At 50.5% G+C, this 11363-nt stretch overlaps 1 protein-coding gene across 1 annotated transcript; it reads right to left on the bottom strand.

The window, feature by feature from the left end:
* Nucleotides 1–553: 553 nt before the first annotated feature.
* On the bottom strand, nucleotides 554–11276 carry exosc5 (exosome component 5). The gene is made up of 6 exons (XM_041878173.2): nucleotides 11144–11276; nucleotides 10824–10937; nucleotides 3040–3161; nucleotides 2385–2525; nucleotides 2054–2143; nucleotides 554–731 (listed from the first exon to the last, which is right to left on the bottom strand). Exons 1-6 carry the CDS (start codon nucleotides 11238–11240, stop codon nucleotides 636–638), a joined length of 660 nt encoding a protein of 219 aa, XP_041734107.1. The 5' UTR covers nucleotides 11241–11276; the 3' UTR covers nucleotides 554–635.
* Between the last annotated feature and the right edge of the window lie 87 nt (nucleotides 11277–11363).

Genomic DNA, 11363 nt, shown 5'->3' with positions numbered 1-11363 from the left:
CGCAAAGGAATTGTTTTGTGCGTTTCAGAGAATCAGTGTTGTATCAAGACTGAGTTTGATTTAATGAAGAACACTATAATAATTTAATTAAAGCACTTTAGAAACCATAACTACTAAATGTGTGACTACCACTACTGGTGACATACTACTGCACTGAATATGACACCTCTGTACAGACCACACAATACGGAGGAGGTCTGTCAACACAATACGGAGGAGGTCTGTCAACACTGGCCAGGGTTAGATGGGAGAAAACAAGGAAGTACTTTTGAGATTCACCCCATGTATTGATCATTCAGTCTAGTCAACAGAGGTCAGGGGTGAAAGGTCAGGTCAATGAGAGTGAGCTGATCAGGTGTACCTATACTGTTGCTGTTCACAACCCCTTGTGTTATTATGAAATGTACATATAAAGACTGACTATGTAATAAAGGCACTAGACTAAACATGTAGCTTTCCTTTCCATGTTTGACAATATCATTAATATTTTGGTTCATTTTGTGTTGTTGGTTTCATTAAGTTAATATCAATTCTTTAAAGTGCAAGAAAAGGCTTTTTTTACCAATTCCAAATATTTTATTAAAAAACACAAGCGGTTTGGTCTGTAAAAAAAGAAGATGCAGAATCCTCGATAATCAGAGTGTCTTCGAATACCTTCGTCTGACAGAATCTCTGTAGAACTGGAAAATCTTGTCTGATGCGTTCTGGCTGACGGCAATACACTGCTGCAGCTATTGGGAGAAAGACAGAGGTATGGGGGATGGATATTGATTGGCTATTGTTATTTGTAGTGCACTGTTGAGGGAACTTGCAAGTAAGCATTCCACTGTACTGTTTATACCTGCTGTAAAACTGTGTAGACCACATTTAAAAAAATACTAGTTTACTATAGAATATTAGTATACTGAATAATTATATAACACACTCTGTAGTATCCCTAAATCATGTGGTGCTTACTATAGAATTGTTTAGTATACTGTAGAATAATATATTAAATACTACAGTATTATACACAAAAAAACACTGTAGTGTGTATATACTATAGTAATTACTACAGTGTTTTTTGTGTATAATACTGTAGTATTTACTGCAGTGTTTATGTGGACATGGCTAGTATACTGTAGTAATGTTTACTCATATATACACACATACTACAGTTTTTTTAAATTAGCATATACTCCACCCATTCCCATATCACCATGTGAGCCAACCATAAGTGAGAAACCAACATGCCAAGTACAGACCATATATTGTGTTCCTTACAGGTCATAGTTCAGAGCTTCTGCTCTTCTCTATCTGTTCAGACCCCAGTCCTATCTACCTACAGGTTATGGAAAATTCCTAGTATTAACCCAGAAGGTTTCCTCAAGGAAAAAGCCCCCACTTCTATGTCAAAGATGATAAAACACTATAGTAAATACTACAGTATACTTCTGCAAAAACACTCCAGTGAATACTATAGTATATAAATATAGTAATACTACAGTATTTTTCTGCAAAAACACTCCAGTGAATACTATAGTATATAAATATAGTAATACTACAGTATTTAGAGCATAGTATAGTATTTTTTTCATATGGAAGGTGATGAATTAACTTTGATTTGATCAATGTGATATCACCATAGGCTAATTAATTAATAATTAAGTGGGTGCTTATAGTTGTCCTTTTTCACACATGTACAAGTATATTAATACGTTTGCGTGAATTGGAAGTGCAATTTTTTCATATCCCACTCGCTCTCAGACACCCTCTGAGGTGACAGCCAGGGTCTTCCATTATCAACCGTGACCCTGGAGCAATTAGGGTTAAATGCCTTGGCACATCGACAGAGTTGGGGATTTGAACTAGCGACCTTGCGGTTACTGGCCCAACGCTCTAACGGCTAGGCCACCTGTTGGCTTTATGAAAAGTCAGTTTGTTTAGAGCAGTTAACTACAAACCATTCAACACCACTGCTGGTGCTTTGGTGATGACAAAAAATATATATATACCATTCTTCCAAACACCACTGAAAAGAAATGTGTGATTTAAGATGTGGATATTTACTGACCTCATGAACTGTAAAAGATCCTCTGGTGGATGACATCATCACTCTGCGCTCGGTACTGTCAATAGCGAAGGTCATCAAAGCTCGACTTTCCTGAGAGAGGAAACGCAAAGCAGTAGTTTCAGGGTCAATAGGGCGTACTACCCAATGTGATGCAGGTCTTACAACCCTGCACATACAAAAGGTATGAATAGAATTTTATAGAAAAAACATTTTCTACAATGTGGAATAAAAGGAAATGAACGTAATATAAAAAGCAAAAAGCTAATTTGAATTTAAAGCTGGGGTCATCTGGTGGGAATAGCCATGTTTTTCTGCTAGAACAATCATCTACCTTCTCCTGTGCTGAATTGGGGTCGGTAATGACCTGTCCATCTGTATCGATGGCACAGGTGACCCCAGCGAACAGGCAGCTCATAGGCAGGCCTGCGTCCATCAGGGCCATACAGGCTGAGTTCAGAAAGCAGGACAACAGCTGGGGGTGAGGGGGTTAAGGAACACTACTGACACACAGCAGGAATAAGAATCATTATAATAAAACACTAATCTCCTGTCCCGTTCTCGGCACCTTCTCCACAGACCTGAAGTCCACGGTCTCTGAATTAGTGAATTCAGGGAGTGCAAGGTGCCCCAGGATGTTGGGTGGAAGGGGACGGAAGACCACTTCACAGGCTGATTAAAAACGCCTGACTGCAGTCTTAGTGCAACACGAGGAAAAGCTCAGACCTTAGAGTAAAGGGAAACCAGGTAGCTTAGTGGTTAAGAGCGTTGTGCCAGTAACCGAAAGGTCGCTGGTTCTAATCCCCGAGCCGACTAGGTGAAAAATCTGTCGATGTGCCCTTGAGCAAGGCACTTAACCCTAATTGCTCCTGTAAATCGCTCTGGATAAGAGCGTCTGCTAAATGACCAAATAAAAAATAAATAAAACACTGCAATGGGACAATAACACACACGCACGCGGGGGGGGGGGTTATTTCACTAAAGGATACTGAACCATCATCATGGACCACTTGGAGGATGAGTGTGAGGGAGGAGCGTGGATGAAGGGTGGAGAGAAGAGCTGCCTCGCATGTTTCCCTCACACACTGCTCTCTGGCTCGCTCTCTGACACCTGAGGAAGAACAAAAATTAGGTCTGACACTGCCATCTTGTGGTGTTGTGTGTAAGTGCATCCTGTAGGTGTAATATAACAAGTGACGGCGTCACGGGCCTAACACCACCCGTGCCAATATATCCTCCAAACACCAGCTTCTCGGGCATTATCACTTAAATATGATATGATTCCTCACTCAAAGGGAGTGGGACGCTGGTAGTAAGGGGAGGCAATGTTATCGCGTGCACCGGTCAGTAAAGTAAGAGGTGGGGACTATGGGATGTAGGAGAGAGGAAGTTGTGTGGAGTAGACTACGGTTTGGGCACACAGGTTTGGAATGCCACGTTGTGGATGATAGGGATACATGAAAACAGGTCTGTGTGGTTAGTGGAGAATGTGTTGATATTTTGTGAACTGTATGACATAGATCGTAGGGATGCACGATCTATCGGTATAGGCCGATATTAGCAGAAAATGCCAACATCGGCTCTATGTATAGTTTAACACCGATGTCAAAGCGGACGTGTATACCTGTATAACGTTGGTAGATGACGTAATGACGCCAGGAAAAATACAGTGCAACACAGCATTCCTAACCTAGCCCACAATGTCTGCTGTGTGGATCTATTCTGAAGTTTCAAAAGAAGATGACAGAAAGGCCATATGCAACGTTTGTGCTGCTATTATTTCCAGAGGAGGAAAGAAAGTGTAATCTTTCAATACCACAAACCTAATTACTCATTTGAAAGTGCATGTTACGGATACAGGTATCCTGTGTCTTTTTGTGTTTTTCCTCTCCTTCTGCCCTAATCACAGGTGTCCTGTATGTTCCTGATTGGTGGTCGTTGAGGTGTCTGCTGATTGCTAAGGTGGACCAATCAGTGAACATTCCTCTGCATTGCACCACCTGTTGCTGGTTTTTCAATCACACATCCCATTGTATAAAAACCAGTCAGTTGTGTTTGTTTAGAGAGACTATTTCCGTATGTGAGTATGGATACTGTGGTGTTTTACACTATTGTTTCATTTCTTGGGTCCTGCTCAGCCCTTTTTCCCAAACCTTTACCGTGTGTTCACAAATAAACATGTTATGTTTGACGGTAGGTTATGGTTGTCGTGTAGTTTTTCGTTCTCACTGTGCCATGTCATCATCCTAATTTGCATGAATTATGTTACGGGTCTCATGTCCATCCACCCTAGACGTTTAAAGCCACGGGGTTCGTAACAGTGCATCACCCTCAGACGTTCAGCAACTACTTAGAACAAAAACTGTAAAAAACTAAGCGCACACTTCCAACAACTAAACAAGTTCAAGTCAAGCAGTCATTTGAAAGATTAAGAATATTTCAGCGAGACAACTCAAAAGGCGAAATCCATTAACGCCAAGATAATAGCATTCATTGCCCTTGACAAGCAACCGTTCTCTGTCGTGGATGATGTTGGCTTTCGCCGACTGGTCGAGCCCCGGTACACACTACCAAGTAGGCGCTATTTTTCAGATGTTGCCCTACCGGAGTTACAGTTTTGTTGAAACGCACATCAATGAGCTACTTGCTATGGGCGTCACTGCTATTAGCTTCACGACTGACATTTGGCGTCTGCAGCAGACGTGATACCCTCTGTCATGGCATTGAAACGCCTGCTCAACAAAGCTGCCGACATAGACCGTGGGGTTAAAACTTGCAAAAGTTCTCTACTAGAGGCTGTGAACAAGCGATTCGGTGGCATTCTCTCAGCCTCTTTACGGTGTCGCCACCGTGCTCAATGCTAGGTACAAGGACCGCTACTTCGATGCAGGCAAGAAACAGGCTTTAGGCGAAATGTTCCAGACACAGCTGGACAAGATGGAAACGGACACTGACAGTACGCACCGAGAGAGAGGAACCACGACAGAAGAGGCCACGGAGAGACAGAGCTGAAACGTCACTGCTTGAATATGTTTGATGAAATCCTGGTTGACAATGGAACGACTGAAGAAATGAACAACGAAACAGCAAAGCAAGTACGTGAAAAGAAATAGCTTTTGATTATGTTTTACTGGTAAAATGGGGACATACGTAAATGCCAACAAAATAACTTTTTGGTCAGTGTGTGTGTATATCTATGTGAGAGAGACTTACTACATCGGCCAACATTAGCCAATGTTGATATATGCCCAACCCTCCCCTCCAGGAATGAAGATGCACTTGGATACTGGAGCAGTAACAAGCACCGTTTCCCCATCTTAGCTAAAGCTGCGCGCAAGTATCTTGGTGCTCCCTGTACTAGTGTGGACAGTGAGCGACTTTTCAGTGCAGCTTCACACATTGTAGACGAAAAAAAAGAAACAGACTCGTGACAAAGCCGAGCAGGTCCTCTTTGTGAAGAAAAACCCCCAAATGCTAAAATTGTAAATGGACAGTCATATTGTAACCCAGCCATCTAGAGTCACTAAAAAAATGGACTAAGCCAATGGCTTTTCTGTTGTTTATTCATGGCTGCTATAGGTCAACATTTTCATTTAAAACAAAGCAGTTTTGTTCTTTTGTTTATTTTAAAAAATGTCGTAAATGAAAGATGAGATGATGTAAATTCGCTCGCATTTTCCCTGTCAGGTCAGTTGAGCACATTTGGAAAGTTGTGCCATTTATAGCAGTTTATGACGTAGCCTAGAGACAGCCGTTTTTTCAAGCAGTTAAAGCTAAAATGATTAACTGCATTTTAGTTTAAACCAATATTTATTTCAAAGCATTTTTAAGTTTCTCCATACAGTCAATATTGGATAGTAAGAAGAGCCACTAACAACTGAACCATCTTTGTAACACGGGGGGTGGGGGGCAGCTAAAATATTTGTGTCATGAATATCTGTTGTGCGATAAAATAAATTATAATATTAATACCAGGTTATTAAACAATCTGTTCCTAACTGAACAAATGACACCGTTTCAACTATTTAACTGTACTAGAATGCTTAAAAAGGCCACTAAAATGTTTTAATATCGGTATCGGGTTTTTTGGCAAGGAAAATATTGGATATCGGTATCGGCCCAAAATGTCATATCGGTGCATCCCTGGTAGATAGGGAGAGATTGGGGGGAGGGTTAGAGAGGGGGAGGGGTTTGGGTGGGGGGTTAGAGAGGCTGGGGGAGGGGTTGGGGTGGGGGGGGAGGGGGGGTTAGAGAGGCTGGGGGAGGGGGTTTGGGGGTGGGGGGAGGGTTAGAGAGGCTGGACGGGGTTTGGGTGGGGGGAGGGGGGTTAGAGAGGCTGGACGGGGTTAGAGAGGGCTGGACGGGGGTTTGGGTGGGGGGGTTAGAGAGGCTGGACGGGTTAGAGAGGCTGGACGGGGTTAGAGAGGCTGGACGGGGTTTGGGTGGGGGGGGAGGGGGGTTAGAGAGGCTGGACGGGGGTTTGGGTGGGGGTTAGAGAGGCTGGACGGGGTTAGAGAGGCTGGACGGGGGTTGGGTGGTGTAGTGGGGGGGGGTTAGAGAGGCTGGACGGGTTTGGGTGGTGTAGTGGGGGGGTTAGAGAGGCTGGACGGGGTTTGGGTGGGGGGGAGGGGGGGTTAGAGAGGCTGGACGGGGTTTGGGTGGTGTAGTGGGGGGTTAGAGAGGCTGGACCGGGGTTTGGGGGGGGAGGGTTAGAGGCTGGACGGGGTTTGGGTGGGGTAGTAGGGGGAGGGGTTAGAGAGGCTGGACGGGGTTTGGGTGGTGTAGTAGGGGAGGGTTAGAGAGGCTGGACGGGGTTTGGGTGGTGTAGTAGGGGAGGGTTAGAGAGGCTGGACGGGGTTTGGGTGGTGTAGTGGGGGAGGGTTAGGAGAGGCTGGACGGGGTTTGGGTGGTGTAGTGGGGGGAGGGTTAGAGAGGCTGGACGGGGTTTGGGTGGTGTAGTGGGGGAGGGTTAGAGAGGCTGGACGGGGTTTGGGTGGTGTAGTGGGGGAGGGTTAGAGAGGCTGGACGGGGTTTGGGTGGGGGAGGGTTAGAGAGGCTGGACGGGTTTGGGTGGTGTAGTGGGGAGGGTTAGAGAGGCTGGACGGGGTTTGGGTGGGGGGAGGGTTAGAGAGGCTGGACGGGGTTTGGGTGGTGTAGTAGGGGAGGGGTTAGAGAGGCTGGACGGGGTTTGGGTGGTGTAGTAGAGGGAGGGGTTAGAGAGGCTGGACGGGGTTTGGGTGGTGTAGTAGGGGGAGGGTTAGAGAGGCTGGACGGGGTTTGGGTGGTGTAGTGGGGGAGGGTTAGAGAGGCTGGACAGGGTTTGGGTGGGGGGAGGGTTAGAGAGGCTGGACGGGGTTTGGGTGGGGGGTTAAAGAGGCTGGACGGGGTTTGGGTGGGGGGTTAAAGAGGCTGGACGGGGTTTGGGTGGGGGGGAGGGTTAGAGAGGCTGGACGGGGTTTGGGTGGTGTAGTAGGGGGAGGGTTAGAGAGGCTGGACGGGGTTTGGGTGGTGTAGTAGGGGGAGGGGTTAGAGAGGCTGGACGGGGTTTGGGTGGTGTAGTGGGGGGAGGGTTAGAGAGGCTGGACGGGGTTAGAGAGGCTGGACGGGGTTTGGGTGGTGTAGTGGGGGGTTAGAGAGGCTGGACGGGGTTTGGGTGGGGGGAGGGGGGGTTAGAGAGGCTGGACGGGGTTTGGGTGGTGTAGTGGGGGAGGTTAGAGAGGCTGGACGGGGTTAGAGAGGCTGGACGGGGTTTGGGTGGTGTAGTGGGGGGGTTAGAGAGGGCTGGACAGGGTTTGGGGGTTAGAGAGGCTGGACAGGGTTTGGGGGAGGGTTAGAGAGGCTGGACGGGGTTTGGGTGGTGTAGTGGGGGGGTTAGAGAGGCTGGACAGGGTTTGGGGGGTTAGAGAGGCTGGACAGGGTTTGGGGGGAGGGTTAGAGAGGCTGGACGGGGTTTGGGTGGTGTAGTGGGGGGTTAGAGAGGCTGGACAGGGTTTGGGGGGAGGGTTAGAGAGGCTGGACGGGGTTTGGGTGGTGTAGTAGGGGAGGGGTTAGAGAGGCTGGACGGGGTTTGGGTGGTGTAGTGGGGAGGGTTAGAGAGGCTGGACGGGGTTTGGGTGGGGGGAGGGTTAGAGAGGCTGGACAGGGTTTGGGTGGTGTAGTAGGGGGAGGGGTTAGAGAGGCTGGACGGGGTTTGGGTGGTGTAGTAGGGGAGGGGTTAGAGAGGCTGGACGGGGTTTGGGTGGTGTAGTGGGGGGGGTTAGAGAGGCTGGACGGGGTTTGGGTGGGGGGGAGGGGGGTTAGAGAGGCTGGACAGGGTTTGGGTGGTGTAGTGGGGGGGAGGGTTAGAGAGGCTGGACGGGGTTAGAGAGGCTGGACCGGGGTTTGGGTGGTGTAGTGGGGGGTTAGAGAGGCTGGACGGGTTTGGGTGGGGGGAGGGGGGTTAGAGAGGCTGGACGGGGTTTGGGTGGTGTAGTGGGGGGTTAGAGAGGCTGGACAGGGTTTGGGTGGTGTAGTGGGGGGGTTAGAGAGGCTGGACAGGGTTTGGGGGAGGGTTAGAGAGGCTGGACGGGGTTTTGGGTGGGGGGAGGGTTAGAGAGGCTGGACGGGGGTTTGGGTGGGGGGGAGGGTTAGAGAGGCTGGACGGGGTTTGGGTGGTGTAGTAGGGGAGGGTTAGAGAGGCTGGAGGGTTTGGGTGGTGTAGTGGGGGAGGGTTAGAGAGGCGGACGGGGGTTTGGGTGGGGGGAGGGTTAGAGAGGCTGGACGGGGTTTGGGTGGGGGGAGGGTTAGAGAGGCGGACGGGGTTTGGGTGGGGGGGGAGGTTAGAGAGGCTGGACGGGTTTGGGTGGGGGGAGGGTTAGAGAGGCTGGACGGGGTTTGGGTGGGGGGAGGGTTAGAGAGGCTGGACGGGGTTTGGGTGGGGGGGGAGGGTTAGAGAGGCTGGACGGGGTTTGGGTGGGGGGAGGGTTAGAGAGGCTGGACGGGGTTTGGGTGGTGTAGTAGGGGGAGGGGTTAGGAGAGGCTGGACGGGGTTTGGGTGGTGTAGTGGGGGGAGGGTTAGAGAGGCTGGACGGGGTTAGAGAGGCTGGACGGGGGTTTGGGTGGTGTAGTGGGGGGTTAGAGAGGCTGGACGGGGTTTGGGTGGGGGGGAGGGTAGAGAGGCTGGACGGGGTTTGGGTGGTGTAGTGGGGGGGTTAGAGAGGCTGGACAGGGTTTGGGTGGTGTAGTGGGGGGTTAGAGAGGCTGGACAGGGTTTGGGGGAGGGGGGTTAGAGAGGCTGGACGGGGTTTGGGTGGGGGGAGGGTTAGAGAGGCTGGACCGGGTTTGGGTGGGGGGAGGGTTAGAGAGGCTGGACGGGGTTTGGGTGGGGGGAGGGTTAGAGAGGCTGGACGGGTTTGGGTGGTGTAGTGGGGGGAGGGTTAGAGAGGCTGGACGGGGTTTGGGTGGTGTAGTAGGGGGGAGGGGTTAGAGAGGCTGGACGGGGTTTGGGTGGTGTAGTGGGGGGAGGGTTAGAGAGGCTGGACAGGGTTTGGGTGGGGGAGGGTTAGAGAGGCTGGACCGGGGTTTGGGTGGGGGGAGGGTTAGAGAGGCTGGACGGGGTTTGGGTGGGGGAGGGCTAGAGAGGCTGGACGGGGGTTTGGGTGGGGGGGAGGGTTAGAGAGGCTGGACGGGGTTTGGGTGGTGAGTGGGGGAGGGTTAGAGAGGCTGGACGGGGTTTGGGTGGTGTGGTGTTTGGGTGGTGGTGGGGGAGGGTTAGAGAGGCTGGACGGGTTTGGGTGGTGTGGTGGGGTTTGGGTGGTGTAGTGGGGGAGGGTTAGAGAGGCTGGACGGGGTTTGGGTGGTGTAGTGGGGGAGGGTTAGAGAGGCTGGACGGGGTTTGGGTGGTGTAGTGGGGAGGGTTAGAGAGGCTGGACGGGGTTTGGGTGGTGTAGTGGGGGAGGGTTAGAGAGGCTGGACGGGGTTTGGGTGGTGTAGTGGGGGGAGGGTTAGAGAGGCTGGACGGGGTTTGGGTGGTGTAGTGGGGGAGGGTTAGAGAGGCTGGACGGGGTTTGGGTGGTGTAGTGGGGGGAGGGTTAGAGAGGCTGGACGGGGTTTGGGTGGTGTAGTGGGGGAGGGTTAGAGAGGCTGGACAGGGTTTGGGTGGGGGGAGGGTTAGAGAGGCTGGACCGGGGTTTGGGTGGGGGGAGGGTTAGAGAGGCTGGACGGGGGTTTGGGTGGGGGGAGGGCTAGAGAGGCTGGACGGGGTTTGGGTGGTGTAGTAGGGGGAGGGGTTAGAGAGGCTGGACGGGGTTTGGGTGGTGTAGTGGGGGAAGGGTTAGAGAGGCTGGACGGGGTTTGGGTGGTGTGGTGGGGTTTGGGTGGTGTAGTGGGGGAGGGTTAGAGAGGCTGGACGGGGTTTGGGTGGTGTAGTGGGGGGAGGGTTAGAGAGGCTGGACGGGGTTTGGGTGGTGTAGTGGGGGAGGGTTAGAGAGGCTGGACGGGGTTTGGGTGGTGTAGTGGGGGAGGGTTAGAGAGGCTGGACGGGGTTTGGGTGGTGTAGTGGGGGAGGGTTAGAGAGGCTGGACGGGGTTTGGGTGGTGTAGTGGGGGGAGGAAAGGGAAGTGGTGTCTAGGGCTCTGTTTCACTTTCTTAGGGGAACAGGACTAATGAAGAACATGTAATGTAGGTAGGACGTGACTGGCCTCACACTCCTGTACAGTAGATGGCAGTGTGCGCACCTTAAACGTTGGATGCCATCTGCCAACCCTAATCCCAAAGAAGAAGATTCCTTACTCACTTGGTAGTCCCACTTTGGGCTGCATCACCACCTCTAGGGTAGCTCTGTCATAGATCTCCTTACTGACTTTCACCTCAGCCGGGCCATACACTCCAGCTAATACACTGGTGTCTCCTGCAGAAAGACAGACCCAATGAAACACACATGAATATAGTCCATATCTGAGACAAAGTGATGGAACACTGCACAGCTTGGATGAGTACGTCACTTCTGTCTTGTTGGCCAACACGGGGGCAGCGTGAGAGCTGCTACGGGATAGTTTCATACCATGTACATTTCCTTTTTTTACGATATCTTCTTCTGATATACTGCTAACATACCTTGGACAAAGGACGACGAGCCATCAGGTCGTGATAGTAAATTCTGTTCGCATCCAAACTCCCTCAAAGTAGGACTCAAAGATCCACACGCCTCCATCGTGTAAAGAGAAAACAAGAAGACTGTCGCAGAGATTTGACGTAGCTTTGCTTTTGTAATATTTTGGGTGCTCAACGATGACGGCATTACCCAAGTGCCCGCCTTTGTCTGTATCGCAGATCT

This window comes from Coregonus clupeaformis, chromosome 6, assembly GCF_020615455.1.
Source record: "Coregonus clupeaformis isolate EN_2021a chromosome 6, ASM2061545v1, whole genome shotgun sequence".
Classification (NCBI taxonomy): domain Eukaryota; kingdom Metazoa; phylum Chordata; class Actinopteri; order Salmoniformes; family Salmonidae; genus Coregonus; species Coregonus clupeaformis.
This window is presented reverse-complemented; position numbering and strand designations above follow the sequence as displayed.